The sequence below is a fragment of the Carcharodon carcharias genome, chromosome 2 (genome assembly GCF_017639515.1).
Source record: "Carcharodon carcharias isolate sCarCar2 chromosome 2, sCarCar2.pri, whole genome shotgun sequence".
Taxonomy (NCBI): Eukaryota; Metazoa; Chordata; class Chondrichthyes; order Lamniformes; family Lamnidae; genus Carcharodon; species Carcharodon carcharias.
The window spans coordinates 215,813,933-215,834,274 of record NC_054468.1 but is presented as its reverse complement, the minus strand read 5'-3'; the positions used below and the strand labels follow the sequence as shown (position 1 = coordinate 215,834,274).

Sequence of the window (20,342 nt, the reverse complement as noted above, 5' to 3'; positions counted from 1 at the left end):
GCATAACTAGGGCCCATGCCTAGTTGGCACACCTTTAGTAGTCACACCTTTTATTTGGAGGGAGTGAGACAAAATAAAGGAGAAATTGCTCAATGAGAGAACAAGTGGAGCCAGGTGGAATCCAGCCACAAATCCAGCTATTAAGAATGCAATCTGAAGCTGCCAAAGATTTTGAATTTCTACAGAAAATCTCTAAGCAATAAAAGTCAATCTCACACACTATGGGGGAAAATGATATATAAGAAATCGATCATTCCTACCCTAGTTTTTAAATTTTTCCCCAGTGGCTCAGTAAAAGTAATATCCAAAATATATTTAGCCATGATGTGTTCTCAAACCGCTGACTCATGCCTCTGCCAAGTTTTCAAAATGCTCACTTGTTTCACTTTTCTCTCACGCTGCCAAATTATTGTAAAATATCAGTTTTTGAATAATGATGTGTTAAGAGTATAACAAATCAGAAGAGGTAAAATCTTACTTATATATTTACATATTACCTGCAGAAACTGTTTCAAATTGATATTTTAGGAAAGTGACTATAGGTTTATCAGGATTCAAATTGTTTTACATCCATCTGTTTTCACTCTGCTAATCAGTTGTGGAATACAGCACTCTCAATAGGGATCATTCATCACACATTAAGTTGGAGGATGCCCAATTGAATAAGACTGATTTGTGTCAGGCACACTGCATCCTACTCCATTCCCATGGTTATCACTTATCTACAATATAGCTCCTGCTCATATACAGATACACTGGCAAAATTGGCGAACAGACTTTATGGAAAAATCATGTCACTTCTCCAATGTATCGATTCACCAGCAGCACAGTGCTATCTGAGACACCCAATATAGTTGACCTTTCCTGAACCAACTCACTAGCATGAAGAGTGGACAGCAAATGCTCCTATAAATTACCATATAATCTCCAACCCTATCATCAACCAGGTTCAAAGTCACAGTTGGACACTTCTCAACTGCTTTCAAACTGGATAGGGATAGAAGACCACAAATCTTCACCAATGGGCCTTTCACGACAATGGAGTATCCTGACTAGCAAACAGAAACCAGGTTCCATACCGTTAAATCATGTCCACTAATAAAACTATCTGGCGGCATAAACATTTTACATGCTGGTGGAGACAAAGTTCTAAAATGGTTCAAATTATAAGCTGGTTCTGCATACACTAAATAAATGCCATTTTAATGCCATAAACTTCAGAGCTAACCTAAACACTAATATAGATTGGACTGCCCCACCTTTCTGAATCAGTAAATTTTAAAAAGGTTAATCTTACAAGCATCACACAGATCTACATCAATCAGCAAATCACCTCCTCTGTGCCGACATTCCAAAGCTCATACATATTTAATTTAGCAGCTTCTAACAATCTCAAAACAAAACTGAAATAATACTTGGAAGGACCAAGGGGAATAGCATAAAGGGTTTTCTCTATGCAAGGCTGTTTAAGCAATGATGGTATTTTAAATAATCAGCTGTTTTGCTGGAACATCTGAATAGGCAAACAGTTTACACTTGGTCTGAAATACAACATGCTCAATGTCTCTAAGACTGGTATGCATCATATGTCTTTGCACCACTCCAAGCTCCCACATTACGTATGTCTTCCCAGCCTCTGAGAAGAAATTGAACCCACTTATAATCTGATGGGGAAACCATGGTTGCATTCTCTTGGATGGTCATTTAGTTTAACACGATGCATGAACATTACACATGAACACTTCCAAAAAAGATAAGAAAAAGTTGCCACAAACCACTGGACGAATGTAAAAGGCTCAGCAGTGTGTCCAGAAGGTATCGGATGATTGTGCGCAGTTGCTCTGTAGAAGAATTCTGAATCAATTCCGTTGAATCATATGTTTCTGGAAGGGTCTTCCTGCTGGATCCAAGAGCCACTCTAAGGCGTTGCACAGCATGATGGGCCAGATTTAGCTGAAGCTGCAACTGAATGCAGTCCTGATATGCTGAAAATACTTTACTATCCTCCTCAACTGCTTTGTCAGGCTTCCTTAAGAAGTACTGAGCATTATTAGCACTGTTCAGTGGAGGTAGGTCAATATTCTGCAGCAAAGTTTCCAGCCTATGGCAAGCAAGGTTATATCTGTCAAAACAAATTACAATTGATAAATAGACTATACTTACTACCAAGCAAAATACATAAACGTGCGTGTTCTATAGTCCCATAATGGTTCTAACAAAGATTTTTTTAGTTCAATTTTTGGTCTCCTTTTTGTTTCCCCTCATTATTATCTTCTTTATAGACCACAAAAAGAGGTCACTATCAATGCTACTCTGACTGATTAACCAAGAAAACTGCTATAAACGTAATACAATAAACCATTTCAATGGGATGACATTTTTAAAATTCTGGCTTTCTCCCCCTCATCCTTCCTCCCCTGGTCAGGGTTCCATAAATGCTGCCAACCCTTCAGTACCTTGCCTAAGTGGCTATCTTTCAGGGATGAGCATACAATCAAACATGGTACGCGAGCATGAACAACAGAGCTCAATCTTACCATCAGTCAACAACCCATCATAGCTCCATCAGCACAGATAACGGACTTGATGTTCTATATGGTTTAACACAGGGTGTTTCAAAAATCTCTGTTCAAATTTCAATCTTAATAACTTTGGATGTACATATGAAAGAAACTTAATTGTTAATTGGATTCTTATGCTGCATTTTTCCTATGAGTAGTGAATTTTCCTCTCAGCTATTATGGATTTAAGTTGTGTTAGCCATAACACACAGTTCATCTTCAAACAGGAGGCATCAACACAGCAGTACCAACATTAATATTAAAAAAATCTTAATGAATAATGTTTCATACGCCATTTACAGTTTGCTTCTATCACAGGTACACCCGAAGCTATTAAAGTTTAAAGTTGCACAACATCCTGTACTTACTACACCAAGTGCTACAGGGTTTACTGTGCAGGGTACTATGCACATTAGCCATTCAAGAACAGCAATGGCACCAAGTCTTCAAAAACACTATTTTAGCTTATTGAGAATGCTGCAATTTTAGGAGCACTTTTCCATCTTCCACTTTTTACAGGGAGAATTTGCAAGACTATGGGGAAAGAACAGGAGAGTGGGACCAATCTGATTTCATCAACTATGCTGTAAGACTCTACGATTTCTGCATTTTGACTCCATACCAGTTTGCAGAACATTTTATGAAACATTAAGCAGCAGAAAATGTATTTTGAAAGCAGAAAGTGGCATTACTCAAAAAAAAGAAAATATGCAGGTTTGCCAGTTGCAGCTAGGATCAGCAGGAGAGCTATCTACACCCACTAAGCTAGGGAATGGGGAAGACAATCAGGTTTCCTGTTCCTGACCACTATAAAGCAATTGATGCTGGACAGATCAACTTATGAATGCATTCTGCGATGACAACAGAGATGGCTGTAATACCCCACTATCCCACAATTAAATGGTCAAAAGTCACCCATCCATTAAGAATCATCCCTCAATGGAGAACCATATGGCCATCAACTCGAGTAATTGTACGCCCCAGTATAACTCATCATTTGCAAGAGATGGGTAAAGGAAATAAAAGAACAGTCCATATTTGCACCCATCAAAACAATTAAACTAACCTGCACTGTATATCTTCTTGAAGAGCTACCATCATTGTTAATTGCTGTTCCATTTCTGGCTGGCTTGCAGAATCACTTTCACCTTTTAGGGGATCATGTATTAACTTGATCTCACTTTCCCATGGTAAGATGTAAGTGTGTCCATAATATAGCCCCAGTGGTATTTTAGCTCTTGCATTTGTGCTACCATAACGCCCAATCACAGTGATCTGCGAAGCAAAGAAGAGGATTTGGTTCAAAAAAATTGATGAGGCTTCTTGATCTTGTTTATCGATTTTGTTTAAAATGAAACATAGAAAACATCAAGCAATTTCCTTCTCATTGATTTATCTCAATTCTAAAGTTTATCATCTTTGGCCCCACCACACTCATGGTATCCTTGACACCAACCTCATATCCAGACACTGTCTAAGGTTGAGCCAGACTGTTCTGAACTTTGGTGCCCCATGTGATTTTGAGTTGAGTTTCTGACCCCATAACCTCTCCTTAACAAAAACTGTCTATATCCACCTCCATAACATGGCATCTCTCCATCCATTATTCAGTCCATTTCCTATTTGAAACCCTCATCCATGTCTTTGTTACCTCGAGACTCAATGTTTGCAATGTTCTCTTCATTGACCTCCCATCCTGCATCCTTCATAAGCTTCAGCTCGCCCAAAACTCTACTACCCATATCCTATCCCATACCAAGTTCTCCCCAGTCATCACCTCTGTGCTCGTTGAGCAATACAGGTTTCCGGTAAATACAGCAAATTTAAAATTCTCCTTTGTGTTCAAATCCCTTCACAGTCTTACCCTGTCCCATTTCTATACCCTTCTTCAGCCTTACCCAAGAACTCTGGTCACATGCATGCTGAAATTCTTTTTCCCCTCTATTAGCAGCTGTGTCTTCAGCAATCCAAGCTCTGGAGTTTCCCTCCTTAAACCGCTCCACCTATTTTCCTCCTTTAAGATCCTCCCTGAAACCCAACTCTTTGACTAGGTTTTAGTTACCCCATCTAATATTTCCTTTGGCTCATTTTTGACTTTTGTCAAAACTTTCTTGGTGTGTATCTGGCTTTAAAAGTGTCATATAAGTGCAAATTGTTATTGTTGTTGTTCCATGTAGCTTAATAGACTGCTTACCTTCATGAATCTGCAAACAGGTGGAGGCAGTAAATCATGAAGAATTAATGAGTGTGTACTAATATCTGTGGCCACCACTAAACGTCTTCCATCCACTTCTTCTCCCAGAGTCCAAATGTCAATTGATAAAGATGCTAAGTCTGCACAGGTTGGGATCAATATATCAGTCAAAAGTATTGGTCTCCCAAAATCCAGCGTCACAAACCTTCGTGCCCCTAAATTGGAAAAACAAAATCCAATTTAAATTGCCAAACAGAGCAGGATTTTCTGTTACAAAATGCTTATATAAACATTATACCAATGATATACAGGGGGAGAAAATGTAAATATCAGTATGGGAGTAATTTAAAAATTAATACTTTGCTCAATGTGTAGCAAGGTTTTGCAGCAGGAAAGACCATCTTGAGAGTGCAACCTATTAAAATTGAACTGTTTTTAAAATTATTTCACTTCTTTCCTCTCTTTCTCCAAATCCTCTTCTCTCTTTCATCAAAATGTTCTAGAACCCAAAAGGTGGACCTGGTTTCAAAGTTACAGGTAGGGCACTGAAAGTTCAACTGGTAATGGCTATTGTTGTACAAACCGTAAGGTCTGGTAACAGATCTCAACCAAGGTAGCAAGCACATCACAACAATCAACCTCCGTGCCCCTGGCTAGGGAAGGGAGAAACAAAATTGGTCAGAATTCACATTTCTGACAGCCAGCCTCGAATCCCTGCTGGAAAGGAACACACGTGGACATCAGGTAAAGATGCCATCAAGCTCGGCTGTGAGGGGTTTCCCAATTAAATAGCCTGCCTACATTATCTGTTTGGGCTCAGTTGAAAAAATGGCCATTTGGATGTTGCAATAAGATAACCAACACTTGGAAGAAATGCAGCAGTCAACACTTTCAGAGGAGGAAGCAAGAAAACAAGAAACAAAAATAAATGTTTTATACAGCTCTGAAATATTGCAGTGTAAGAATTATACAAAATGTTTATCTACCTGAGTGCATGCGTTCAATGATAATAGATTGATGCGGTGGAGGCTGAAGTAGGTGAGAAGCATGAGAAATTGCTAGTGCTAGACCAGTCCCCAGAGGACTCTGCAAAAAAAAAAAAACATTTTGTAGAGTTAACATCCAAAAATTGATAACTAAATGAAGTGTCACATAAAGAATCTGGTACAATCAGCTGTGGTTTACTTGTGAAGTCAACACGCAACCCCAAACATATTTCTGGCAGTGGTCTTCAGACAGGCCAGCAGAACAAAAATGAATCATGCTTGCACATTGAGTAGTTTCATTCCCCATATAATGCATACAAAATAAGGAAATAAAGCATTCTGCATGACATGCACCATTCAGCAAATCACAATTCACAAATTATTAACCTTTTGTTTATAGATTGCAAGGTGACACTTAAACATCATAGGCAAATAGCATTTTAGTGCTGCTCGAGACATAATATTGAAGACAGCAACAAGAAAGTGCCCTTTCTACAATGCAGCACCCAAAATTATACATAGTACACTAACCGTGACCTAATCGTGCATTGTACAAATTATCTCTTTACTCATGTACTGTAAGCCCTTACTTATAAAACCCAAAATACTAATGGACTTTTCAACTGACACACATACTTCACTGAATTATGTACTTAAACTCCCTATGTATTTTAAGGGGGCCAGCTAGCCTTTTAGCAGGTGGAATGCTTATATGAACATTTTGAACGGTTTGATTCACATTCCAACTGAGGTAGACTTGGGATCAGCCTCCTCACCCTGCCTCAGTAGAAGGCATTGGCAAACCACCACTGACAAAAAAATGTCAAGAAACGGTTCAGGATGAAGCATCAGGAGACAATAAGTCAAGGGCCTGCTTTTGGGCAGAGCACACATGAATAAATGAATGAACGTCTTGAAACTCCTAAGTGTCTCTGCTCAGCCACACCATTCAATGCCTTTTCATTAAGCTCATATTCCTAGGACACATCTGGAGTACTGCATGCAATTCTGGTCACCGCACTACAGGAAAGATGTGATTACACTAGAGAGGGCTGAGAGATAATTTACGAGGTTGTTGTCTGGACTGGAAAGCTTTATTTATGAGGAAAGACTGGATAGCCTCCAGGTTGTTTTCTTTGAAACAGAGGAGGCCGAAGGGAGACCTAATTGAAATGTATAAAATTATAAGGGTTCTAGATAATGTGGATAAGGTGGCCCTATTCCCAATGGTTGAGGGATCCATCCCCTAAATTTATGCCCCCTCATTAATAGGTATGAGCTTTACAAGGGTTTCAAGAGGAATATTTTCCACCCAGAGAATGGAGAAGATATGAAACTCACTGCCCGAATGGGTGGTAAAGGCAGAAACCCTGATAACATTTAAAAAGTACTTGGATGTGCACTTGAAGTGCCATAACCTACAAGTCTATGGACCAAGAGTTGGAAAGTGGGATTAGGCTAGATGGTTACTTGGTGGCTGATGTGGACATGATGGACCAAATGACCCCCATACAAGCTGTAAATTTATGATTTCAAATTTTTCTTCCAAAATCCTTACATTTGTTAGCAAATTTCCATATTGTTCACCCTACATCCAAATACAAATTTAAATAATCAAAATGAATAAAGCGGGCTTTGCACTGCCCACAGGGATAAACCAATAGCTTTTGTTCTCCAACTGAAGCAACACCGTTAAACACCAATCACTTGTTTCTTGTCCAACAAATTTCTACCTATGTTGCTACATTTCCACACACCAATGTTTATAACAAACCTCTGGCAAAACATCTTGGAATGCCTTGTGAAAATCCATGTCTGAATCTTAAAAACAAAAAAACTGCGGATGCTGGAAATCCAAAACCAAAACAGAATTACCTGGAAAAACTCAGCAGGTCTGGCAGCATTGGCGGAGAAGAAAAGAGTTGACGTTTCGAGTCCTCATGACCCTTCAACAGAACTTGAGTGAATCCAAGAAAGGGGTGAAATATAAGCTGGTTTAACGTGTGTGTGTGTGTTGGGGGGGGGGGGGGGGGGGGGAAGAGAGAGAGAAGTGGAGGGGGTTGGTGTCAACCAAACCAACCCCCTCCACTTCTCTCCCCCCACCCAAACCCCCCCACCCCCCCACACACCTTAAACCAGCTTATATTTCACCCCTTTCTTGGATTCACTCAAGTTCTGTCGAAGGGTCATGAGGACTCGAAACGTCAACTCTTTTCTTCTCCGCCGATACTGCCAGACCTGCTGAGTTTTTCCAGGTAATCCTGTTCATGTCTGAATCTTGCTCACTGAGCTAATTTAGCTGGCTATAAAAGGCAGGTCTTTTTAAAAAAAAAAGTTAATTGGAACTGTATGCAATTATGTTTAACAGATTTAAAAAGCCTACTTGCATTCAAATACGCACAGCAATTTTAAAAAAAATAAACTAGTGTGACACCTCCAAACATACCGTTTTGGACTTGTTGGTATTTTTTGAATGAATGGCCACAGTGACGGGATGAGGATCAATAACTGAGCCAGGAAAGAGCTGTGCTAACTCTGCACTGATTGCTGCAGAGACTACCTCATTGGGTGGCGTTAAAGGCGGAGTCATGAACAGTGGTGTTGTTTTAGGAGTGGGAGGAATGACATCGGCAGGATGTATGAAAAAACCAGGTGCTGTGGAGGCACTTGAAGTCACCGAGTTGTGAATAGGTCCGACTCCAGGTGCTGCCGCTGCTACTGCCGCTGCCGTAGTCTGATGCAACTTGGCTTCCAGCTTGGCTTTCTGTTATATTTAAAAAAAAGAGTGGTCCATTAAACTACCTTATTGCAGCTCGTGCGGTTGCCAATTATAAGTTAGAAAAAACACAGGAAAATGAAATTTGGTCTTTAGGATCTGAGTTTGTGTAAAGCAACTATCCCTGCTATTACCTAACCTCACACCAGGTTTTCCCATGGCCAACAGTAACACAAAACTAAATACTCACATTTCGTCTGTGCATCAAACCATTGCTCGACTTATTGTTATTTGTATTTAAGCATGAAGGTAACATATTTAAATCCATAAGGAGGATCAGGTAAAATCAGGGCTACCAAATTTTAGCCTTGGTTTCCGTAATCGAGAAATAGAATAAAAACCTCCCTGCTCACCTGCTGCTGAAGTTTTAGCAACTGCTGTTGTTTCTCCTGCAGAACCTGTAGCTGTTGCTCTGCTGAGGCCATAGCATGGGAGAGGGACTGAAGGGCTACTTGAGCTGCTGAACTCAGTGCTGTTGAGGCTTCTCCTACTGTACCAGTTGTAAGCCCACCCACTGCTGTTGTGAGTCCAAAGCCAGTCACTAGACAGCAGGAAAGCAGAAACATGCACAGTTAAAATACAATAATGATTCAGTCTTTGATCTGAAAGGTAAATTTTATATTTTAATTTAAAAAGTGCTAGGCATGCATATTGTTTCATGCTCCTGCTCAAATTACCTCTAAGGGATACGATGGTCCACTGTGCATATTCTCAGCCATTGAATACAAAACAACCAATTTTGTCAGCTTCATGGTCGTATATCCCGAAAGAAACCATTTATGTCTGCATACATTTTGGGATATTTACTGGCACATGGGGAAGTAATAGAGTCCTTTTGGCCATCCCCATAAGGCAGGGTGGTGAGGCTAAGCCAGGAAAATTAGTTACTGAGAATAGATGTCTGGGTTCTACTGAAATTGGTGTTTCTCAACTCACTTGCATCATCTCTTTCCACTCTTGTGCCATCGCTTGTTGAAATACAGCTAAAGTGCAGAGGCTCTACTTCCAGGAGACCAGTCAGAGCTGTAAAACTTCCTTCTGCTGCAGCACAACTGCTCATTTTCCCATTTCCTGCAGAAGGATACATATTTACAGTTAAGTCCCTTACACTTAATGCGTATACAGTATAGTGAAGAATAGACAGGTTGGGAAGAGGAAGAGCAATGAAAAAATTGGATGGGGGTGGAGAGAGAAAGGTGGGGGATTTAAACCAGATAGAAACACAAAATTAGAATGAAATATCTATTTTAGCTAGAAAGTTTTACAGTATAAAATGACAGCTATGTCTTTGATGAAGAAAACTACCTGCCATGGTCTTTAACTTTAACCAAATATTTGCATATATTGTAGTCAAAACTACTGGAATCACCGCCTCCATAAAGTAAGGTTCAAATTCTTAAAGGATAGTGCATTGATAGGGATACTTCATTCAATACAAAGCTGCCTGAATATGACAGAACTTTGCAGTGCTCAGGTCAGCAAACTGTAAAAGCATTAAGAACCTATATACAGATAGTTTAATTTGAACGTTTAAGATGGCATAATTAATATTTTCTGTCCACAAAACTATCCTAATGTGTGTCGCTAGGTGCATGGTACTGTGGGCACACAATGCTCAATATCACTGAATACAATTTAGCAAAGTGATTGGTGTTATGCATAAAGAGCAACTAAAGACAAGTTATGGATGCTCGTATATCTTCATATTACCAAACTATAACTTGCAGCAGTTCTGTAATATACCGAGGATGCTGATGCTACAAAATCTGCCTTGTCTATGCTGCAAGACAGGATCTGATATCAGCTCCATCACACATACCATCGGAACTTCAATTTGCAGACACACAACTTGCCATATGGCTTTGGGTGGCGGCGGTGGGGGGCGCAGCACACGGTGGGAGAGAGAAAAGATCCATAGGTCCAAATCTTCTGATTAGGTTCAGAACTCCCGTTTCTGACCCTGACCAAACAAAAAAAAAAAACTACCCACTTATCTTCTGCCAATTTTTCCAGCCAATCTTCTGATGGAGGATCCTGCAAAACTCACTCAGCGCAGGAAACGTCAGAGGGAGAAGCTGAGAAAATCTGCACAGAAGCCACACCCCTTTTAATGGCACGAGCTGCCATATTCTGTTAAGAGTTTAAACGTCCCAAAGCTTCTTGGTGTGCTAGTGAGTGAGAATGGATGCAATTTTTAAAAAAATATTTTAGGGGATTATTGTGCCATTCTGTGAAGGAGGAGGTATGTGTGCACGTGTGTGTGTAAATGATTAAATTAAGCCGGGGAAAGGTTACTAGAGACAGGTTGTCTGCGAGGTTAACATGAAAGAGTAGAGGCATTAGGTGTGCATTTGTAATGAGATAATTTGATGGGTTTGAGGTACAAGTAAATAGATTGGATCTAGCATTTGCATTTTTCGATAAGTTGAGTTTGGTTGAATATCAAAGGGAAGTCAGAGGTGACAAGAAACATTTTTGCATCCTACAGGAGTTCCATGGGTAAACAGAAGAGGGTATATTACATTTTATGGACCTGAAAGCAGAGACAAAATAGAAACATGAAAGATTTTATATTTGGAAGGATTTGAGTTTCAAAGAGGTGTGAGAACAATGGAACCCAAGATGAAAGGGGGAAAAGGATATTTTAGAGTTACTGTGGAGAGCTTAAGAGTTGGCTGTGTGAGGAAGATCTCCTGGAAACAGCTCTAGGCTTGGAGAAAGATGTGGTTTGAAATCAGCCATCCAGTCAAGCCAGAAAAGTCTTGGGTTGCAAAAAGCAAATTTATTCTGAAGTCTTGAATTTCTACAGCAGATGGGGAAGAGTGTTTAAGAAATCACATGGTATGCCTTTATTAAAGCTACAACAGATTGCCTTGGGTAATATTTCTGGGTTTTTATAGTTAAGTATCTATAGGGGAGTGTTGCCTGGAAAGTGTTTGCTTGTAGGTCTGACCAAGTAGGGAGTCTTTGGAGGGAATGTTTTGTAAGACTAATTTTAACTGTGTAACTATAATCTTGTATGCTTAAAATTTTTCTTCTTGTTAATAAAATTTTTACTTTTAATTTTTTAAATCCCAGAAGTGGGACTTCATGCTGCTGAGATCAGTATGGTTTCTTCTCGTTTTCAGAATACAAGAAAAAAAAGTACGTAAGCCAAGTTTCCCTCTGGGATTTGGTTTGCTCAGCAATTAACCGCTGCTATCATCATAACACAGTATACGAATGTGTGGGTGGGTAAGGGGGTAGGGTGGCAGCCTGACAGGATGAAAGCTGGGCAGTGTGGTGAGGTTGGGTCAGGGAGGAGTCAGTGGGGGCAGCATATAGTTACCTAGGGGTTAGGCTAGGATTTTTATGTCTAACATTTCCTGGGTAACTACCAAAGTAAGTCAGTCAGAACTCTCTGAAGTCTGCGACTCAAACTCAGAGTTGTAAACTTTTTCCAGAGAGTCCCAGGGAGCAGAGGAATTGTTCATTGGAAGTTCAAACCTATGGGCAATTCCCATGGAGTCATTGTGTCAGGGATTCCCAAAGTGTCCCCAGTTGCATCTTGGGGAGGTACATCCAGTCTCTGATGAGCTGGAGATCATAAGATCTGGATCAAGTAATCCAGTAATGCAAAAACTCCATTACTGATCTCTAAAAGCAAGCATCACAGATAAATTGACATACATGCCACTAATGTTTATGGAAAGCAACTGGGCAACTATTTGAAGCAGTATGAAAAAGCTGCCGTCAATGCTGTAGTGCCGCCTCACAGTGCTGAATCAGGAAAGCAATAACGGTGTCATATAAAGAGGGCAACACAACACAGAAGGGCACAAAATATGTTAACCAAGTCAGAAGGCTGTGCCATAACAAAAAATAAATCTGCAGAATTTCTATAAATCTACCAACATAGTAAAAACCAAAACAAAAACAGAATTACCTGGAAAAACTCAGCAGGTCTGGCAGCATCGGCGGAGAAGAAAAGAGTTGACGTTTCGAGTCCTCATGACCCTTCGACAGAACTTGAGTTCGAGTCCAGGAAAGAGCTGAAATATAAGCTGGTTTAAGGTGTGTGTGTGGGGGGCGGAGAGATAGAGAGACAGAGAGGTGGAGGGGGTTGGTGTGGTTGTAGCGACAAACAAGCAGTGATAGAAGCAGAATATCAAAAGATGTCAACAACAATAGTACAATAGAACACATAGGTGTTAAAGATAAAGTTGGTGATATTATCTAAACGAATGTGCTAATTAAGAATGGATGGTAGGGCACTCAAGGTATAGCTCTAGTGGGTTTTTTTTTTTATTTTATATAATGGAAATAGGTGGGAAAAGGAAAATCTTTATAATTTATTGGGAAAAAAAAGAGAAGGGGGAAACAGAAAGGGGGTGGGGATGGGGGAGGGGACTCACGACCTAAAGTTGTTGAATTCAATATTCAGTCCGGAAGGCTGTAAAGTCCCTAGTCGGAAGATGAGGTGTTGTTCCTCCAGTTTGCGTTGGGCTTCACTGGAACAATGCAGCAAGCCAAGGACAGACATGTGGGCAAGAGAGCAGGGTGGAGTGTTAAAATGGCAAGCGACAGGGAGGTTTGGGTCATTCTTGCGGACAGACCGCAGCAGAACACCTGCGGTCTGTCCGCAAGAATGACCCAAACCTCCCTGTCGCTTGCCATTTTAACACTCCACCCTGCTCTCTTGCCCACATGTCTGTCCTTGGCTTGCTGCATTGTTCCAGTGAAGCCCAACGCAAACTGGAGGAACAACACCTCATCTTCCGACTAGGGACTTTACAGCCTTCCGGACTGAATATTGAATTCAACAACTTTAGGTCGTGAGTCCCCTCCCCCATCCCCACCCCCTTTCTGTTTCCCCCTTCTCTTTTTTTTCCCAATAAATTATAAAGATTTTCCTTTTCCCACCTATTTCCATTATATAAAATAAAAAAAAAACCCACTAGAGCTATACCTTGAGTGCCCTACCATCCATTCTTAATTAGCACATTCGTTTAGATAATATCACCAACTTTATCTTTAACACCTATGTGTTCTATTGTACTATTGTTGTTGACATCTTTTGATATTCTGCTTCTATCACTGCTTGTTTGTCGCTACAACCACACCAACCCCCTCCACCTCTCTGTCTCTCTATCTCTCCGCCCCCCACACACACACCTTAAACCAGCTTATATTTCAGCTCTTTCCTGGACTCGAACTCAAGTTCTGTCGAAGGGTCATGAGGACTCGAAACGTCAACTCTTTTCTTCTCCGCCGATGCTGCCAGACCTGCTGAGTTTTTCCAGGTAATTCTGTTTTTGTTTTGGATTTCCAGCATCCGCAGTTTTTTTGTTTTTATCTATAGTAAAAACCAACTTCATCTTCATGTGTGTATATTTGCAAAACATATGTACAAGAAGTTTCTTATTTTTGTTGATCAGTTCAGACAGCAAATGCGTTGGCACTGAACACATAGAATGTTTTACTGAATAGAGACAGCACAATCTCATTCCTTCTGTTCCTCTGCATAAAGAGGAGAGAGATCATCACAGTGTGGAGCAACCTCAATGGACCAGCTGAGCTTTTCTTTCCCCTCAATTTCATACGTTCAGAATCTTAATTTGTCTCAATTCCTGCAGCCAAATAGGCTGTGGGAAGAGTGGTCAAGTGGAGCTTTCCTGTACATCAATACTTCTCTCCACATGCATTTTAAATTAACAGCCAACAAGAGACTATTGCGAACTCCTTCCTTGAACACAGTATTGAACAAATCATCAAATTCAACAGAACTTCAGAATTATCTACATTAAACCTCTACAATGATTGGGGAATTGACTCATCAGCACAGTGCAGAAAAAACATTTCCACTAGGATCAAAGTAGCATTTAATGGCTTCAACAGATTACATCATCTGCAATCTCACCTGATAACACATCAGAAAGATCTATTTCATCAGACTGCACACACGTGCTGCTATTGTAGGCATTTTTGCAGGATGAACCACCCATTTCTAAATCGAATAGAACTGGATCAAAGGGTGAGCTGTACAAACCATACCTGAAAATTCAAAACAGAGTGAGTACCAAATATAACCAACTAGGAGGAAAATGAAACTGGAAACACCTTCTAAAATTAGTGACTAAGAAGTTTATAGTACTTTCATATCCATTTAATTATGCTAACATCCAACTATCAAGAGTACTTTAAAATTATGGTGAATATTTTAAAATCAGTGAAACAATGCATTTTTTCTTCTAAGATTTCATTTCCTTATGAATGTGGAGCTCTAATCTAGTTTATTGGCTTTGTAAATATGAAAACCTGAAAACATATTCATGTTTGAACTCTTCTCTTTCATTGCTCTGCATTAAGTTAGCTGATTTTAGGTAGAGTAGTGGTGAAGAACAAGAAGTTGCCTCAGCGTCGCCAGGCTAAAAGGGGAGGTGGAATTTTGAACCACCCAGCATTCCCATTTCTGAGTGCTTTCCAGTCCCTGCTGTTCCCAAGTGTGGATATAAAGACAGCTACACAAGTCCAGGGTTTGTCCCCCATATGACATGTTGACAAAGTTTGGGGGCATGATCAGTCAGGATAGTACTGAATGGCAAAGCAGGCTTAACAGGATAGATAGTCTACTCCTGCTCCTATTTCTTATGTTATTGTGATCCATAATGTCTAGACCCACGTGTGAAGGATGGAGAAGATACCAGAAAGCTACTGAATGTCCTGCAAGAAAAGGTGGTTGGAAGAGGAGAAAACTGGCTGAACAAGTTTCCCAACAATAGTGTGTGTCCAGATGATTTATACAGCAAAATATCGGGTTCAACATTTCTAAAAGCAATGTGGGTGCATTGGCAGACCAAGTTGGTGCCCCAGTCTGCTGTACAAGAACGGTAGAAGTTACAGGCGCTTTCCACATTTCTCCATATGACAAACAAAGGCCAGGCACTTTACAGAGAAAGATACACATAAGTTGAGTACATGGCTTGCCAACACACACAGCATGGGAAACACATGAGACAGCTAAATAGCTCATAAAGTAAGAATTGTCCATCTACTATATCTTAATCTCCATTAAACATGGTCAATAATGGGAATGAATCCCTACAATCAAGGAACAGCAAACTATAGGAAAATTGGCAAGTCATTTTGTTGTGCCAACACTTGTGATACCTACTTCATCTCACTATCTCCCTGTAACCACCATTATTTCAACCTAAAATACAGCCTGAAATGCTACTCAGCTTGGAAGGACAAAATCTACAGAAAAATGCCTAACAGTACAATTCAACATTCCAGTGACCAGAATAAAATAAAAATCACTTACTACCATTGAGTAAATTTTAGCTGTAAAATTGTACCCTGTATTATTCCTTACTTTTGGGTTTCCTTCCCAATTAATGCAATTGAACAGTTGCATCACAAATCAGAAACATCAATAAAATTGATTTTTTAAAGATCATAGTCACAAACGTTTTACCCCAAGCTGAACTAAACATTGTAATAGGAGCAACACAAAAATTAGAGGTTAGCATGAAATGTTTTAGTACTGCAAAATTTTAGTTTTATGGTAATCTTTAATCTAAAATGTAGCTTTATGTGCTGGATATTTAGCAAATTGAAACATGTAGCAATTATATATTGGGTAGGCATAAGTAGATGACAACTGTTAATTAAGCTAAAAAAGTAACAAAGCTCATGAAAAATAAGAGTTTTGAGAGAAACAAAGATGGACACAAGACCAACAGTTTATATAGGAACAACTTTAGGTTTACCTAAACACATCCTAATATATTTTAAAAAGCTATGAAAAACATTCAGAATGTTATTTGACAGCCATTTTCAGTTCTTTGCTCAATTTGTTTTTATCCTTTGATGAGACATTGTACGCCCTTAATTGCTCATTGAGGTGGTGGTGGTGAGCTGCCTTCTTGAACCATTGCAGTCTCTCTGTTGTAGGTACACCAAAAGTTCTATTAGGAAGGGAGCTCCAGGGTTTTGGCCCAGCGATATTGAAGGAACAGCAGTTTAGTTCTAAAGGATGATGGTGTGTGGCTTGTAGAGGAACTTGCAGGTGGTGGTGTCCCCCTTGTATCTACTGCCCTTGTTCTTCTAGGTGGTAGCGGTCACAGGTTTGGAAAGAGCTTTGGTGAGCTGCTGCAGTGCATCTTGAAAATGGAAAACACTGTTGCCACTGTGCATCAGTGGTGGATGGGATGCTGATCAAGAGGGCTGTTTTGTCCTGAATTGTGTTGAGCTGTGTGTTGTTGGAGCCACACCCATCCAGGCAAGTGGAGAGCAGTCTTTCAATTAGTTTCCCTGCTTTCTTTTTAATTGTTGCAGCTCAGCCCATGCCAACTTAACTCACATACCCAAAGATTTATTTTTCACTTTTCTGGATTAACTTTATCTACTTAGCAAAAATTCAAATTGTAAGTAGAAAACTGAATTTGAGAGCTGGAAATTGTCTTGGACTTGTAAACTTAGATTTACCATTTAATGTAAACTTATCTCTGGTTACAAATCCAATTGTTTTTGCTGCGATTTTCTTGTTAACAAACCTGGTCTGAAGTAAAGCTTCAAGAGGTGTGAGGCGGTCCTGAAGTTGTTTGGAAACAGCAGTGAGAAGAGATGCACAAACTGTACTGCATCCAGCCAGATCTTCATCCTTAACATAGTTCAGCAGTACAAAGTACCAGAACACAGAACCTGACACCATCAAAAAGAAACAAGATTATTTCCAAAGCATGAACACACTTCTTTTCATGAACTTGAGCAGACTAGTTGGAGTGAATGGCCTGTTTTTGTGCTGTAGATTCTATGTCATTCTATAAAATGTAGATTTACCCATTCAGCCCGAGGGTGTTTCAATATGCACTAAACAGTCCAATTAGCAGACTACATAAGTGGATCTCCTCAGGTTACACCACTGATTCTCCAGGGGTTTGGGGGGGGATCAGTTTAAGAATACTTTGCCTACATCAATCCAATTTCTCCCCTTCCTATCCACTTTCCAAAATAAGATTGCATACAACGAGAATAGAATGATGAATCATGCTTTCACCTTTAAATTAGTCTCAGCATGCTACTTAGGTCAAATGTACGTTTAATTTGGAACATAGAACTTTACACCAGCAATTTAAAGCCAGACTAAAGCAGATACCAAAAGCTTGTTTCAACTAAACTGCAAGTATAATAATCAAAGTCAAAAACATTTAGGTAACAATAGAAATTGCTAATGTGAGACACAAAAGCTGCCAATACTCCGAGGCGCAGAAGACCACGCAATGGCTTTCAAACTCAGCAAGGCAACATACATGCAACAAAAATGCATATTTGTTGCAATGCAAAACAAACCCAGTTTTGTGTTAGATACAGGAGGATAAATGGTTTAATGGATGTTGAAATAAATTCTTCAATGAAGCATCCCACATGTTACTGTAAGCCAAGCTATCCCTATTAATAGTTTTTTAAAAATCTATATTTTGTATTGCAAATAACTAAAATATTGCAAAAAATATTGACATTTATGAAAAGTTGTAGTCAGCATTAATACAAAGGAAGGGGATGAGGTGAATCAATACTACCCAATTACATGGTTAGGCTGATATATCCATTAGTCACCTCAAAGGATTAAATGATTATTCCATTGCACATCACAAGCTTTTCCCAGACCTACCCAAATTGCATGAACATCTGGCCCTTAACCAAAGTTCTCCTCAGATACTTGATCCTTCCCCCTCCTACCAAAAAAGGATAGCATCCCAAGCAGGAAACTGGGTAATGGCGGCAAAAGCCATTTTACAGCACAAAGCAGCATTGAAATGCCCTGACTCCCACAGTGTACTCCAAATATTCTCCATGCACAGAGAGCAAAATAATAGGAAAATCTAAATATAGAAGAGCAAGTGATTGGAGCTTTAGGTTTTGATTCGTATAAATGCCACACAAACCATATTTAACACTTTTTCAGGAAAAGAGATGCTCAAGATCTGTATAAATGCTATACTTCTTTCTGGTGGGTGAGGCAAAGAAGAACAACTTATGACAGCACCCCTCAAAGCTTTTTAAGGCTCCTCCAGCAGCAATAAACTTAGCAGAGAGGATAAGAGTTACCTGATATCAAATCAATGAGCAGAACAGGAAGTGGTAATTAATGGAATTGAAAAAAATCACACTTTTGAGTGCAAAAGGCAGGCTACACTTTTCATGCAGGGCTATAGAGTTATCAACAGAAACAGAGTTTAACCTACCACCAGTTGCTGCTGCAGGCAAGTATGGCAAATTATCAAGTAAAGCTTTCAGCAGAGCTCCTCCAAATCCCAGTTGGCTTGGATCAGTTTTCCCATTGCTGAAAAGGATAGGAAAAAGGATGGGGAAAATGTTGTAAGTATAATTTAAAAACAAAAAGCATGATGATAATAATCCATCTTAAAAGTTTTATTCATTACAGCCCCAAGAAACAATAAATGGGGGCTACCGATCTTAAACTAGTTATCCATTTGGTGCTGAATTGCAATTAGTGTTTCTTTAAAAAAATTGTAAATTAATTATTATTTCATAGGATATTTCTGACCTTATGCAAAGCGCAAGGAACCGGGCACATTTGTGAGCTATACTTCGACCGGCTTCAAAGAAGCAAACTCGTACAATGCCAGACAGTCTTTTCTTGGTTTTTGCGTGCAGACTTTCTTTGCCATCTCTGAAACTGTATTTGAAATACAAACACATCAAAAGATCACAATATCTGATGTTAGAGGTTTCTATTTGCAAAAGAGCAGCCAAATATTCAACTGTTAAAAAGAAATACGAAGCAAACAGTACAGCTGCAATTCAAAGCATAATTATCTGCATTGCGTAGATAAAATAAAAAGAACCTATTGCTTACTTGCAATAATTAATGAAATGTTGCAAGATTTACACAAGTTCCAGTTTAAACATTATTGCACACTCCATCCTACCTGCACAGTCCATTTGCATGAACCCCTGCCAACCAGCAGAGGATATCTAACACAAGGCTCTGAGCATGCTCCGTGACAGGACCATCATCTGACTTCTTGCAGAGTGTATTAAGCAGCTTTTCATGGAACTCTGAGAACTGCAACATGGCACACCGTTGCACCCTAAAAGACAAAACCAGCAATTACCCTAAGAAACCACACAGCAAACAACCACTGAGGCAGTTTTTAATTGCCTTAATCTCGCCAATTGCATTATTTTTAAACTTCTGAAATATATACGATCCGTATTCCTCGATTTAAGTAAGGATAGGGAAAAAAGAGAGAGGAACTACTGCCATGCATTTCACAATGCTATATAGTGCGGTAAGAACTGTGTACACAGATTATTTCCCGCCCTGTCCCTCCAAAGTATAATTTCTGTTCTCCAGTAGGAATCATCCCCAAAAATTTAATCTATGTGAACCTAGTCAAAATAACACCCTCGGAGGATTAAGCTGAACAATATGGAGTTATGCTGTAAATGGTGAAAAACCAGATCAGTGTGAAACAACCTCTCGGACATATTCATGCAATCATGACTTTAGTGCCCATGGTACCATATTGCTTCTTTTTTGTCAACGGGGACAAAAAAAAACATTTTGCATCATTGTTGATGCGATGGTACATGTGGAACCTTTAATGTCATTAAAGTCTCAAAGTTAATAATTTAGCTTCAAAACCAAAGATTAAAAAAAACTCTACACTCCAACGGTCCTAAAATAGAAAATATTAGTCTAGGCTGCAGGAATTCTCAAGTTATATTTCAGCAAACTATGAACATCACAAATTTCAGTTAGTAATTAACCTGAAAACATCTATCATATTTATTAGAGGTGCCAAATCCAACAG

General features: G+C 39.5%; 1 protein-coding gene across 6 annotated transcripts in view; it reads right to left on the bottom strand.

Annotated features, from left to right (window-relative positions):
- Nucleotides 1–20,342, bottom strand: part of birc6 (baculoviral IAP repeat containing 6) — a 242,480-nt gene that overhangs the window by 149,196 nt on the left and 72,942 nt on the right. For 5 of the 6 annotated variants that reach the window (XM_041180834.1, XM_041180857.1, XM_041180849.1 and 2 more), the window contains exons 18-29: nucleotides 19,455–19,616; nucleotides 19,070–19,201; nucleotides 18,747–18,844; nucleotides 17,055–17,202; nucleotides 14,417–14,550; nucleotides 9,454–9,588; nucleotides 8,871–9,058; nucleotides 8,188–8,505; nucleotides 5,742–5,841; nucleotides 4,756–4,970; nucleotides 3,628–3,836; nucleotides 1,776–2,122 (exon numbers count right to left, since the gene is read on the bottom strand). In XM_041180834.1, coding sequence (XP_041036768.1) covers nucleotides 1,776–2,122; nucleotides 3,628–3,836; nucleotides 4,756–4,970; nucleotides 5,742–5,841; nucleotides 8,188–8,505; nucleotides 8,871–9,058; nucleotides 9,454–9,588; nucleotides 14,417–14,550; nucleotides 17,055–17,202; nucleotides 18,747–18,844; nucleotides 19,070–19,201; nucleotides 19,455–19,616 — 2,186 coding nt within the window. The remainder of the gene's footprint in view (nucleotides 1–1,775; nucleotides 2,123–3,627; nucleotides 3,837–4,755; nucleotides 4,971–5,741; nucleotides 5,842–8,187; nucleotides 8,506–8,870; nucleotides 9,059–9,453; nucleotides 9,589–14,416; nucleotides 14,551–17,054; nucleotides 17,203–18,746; nucleotides 18,845–19,069; nucleotides 19,202–19,454; nucleotides 19,617–20,342) is intronic. The other variant, XM_041180873.1, reaches the window with a different exon arrangement.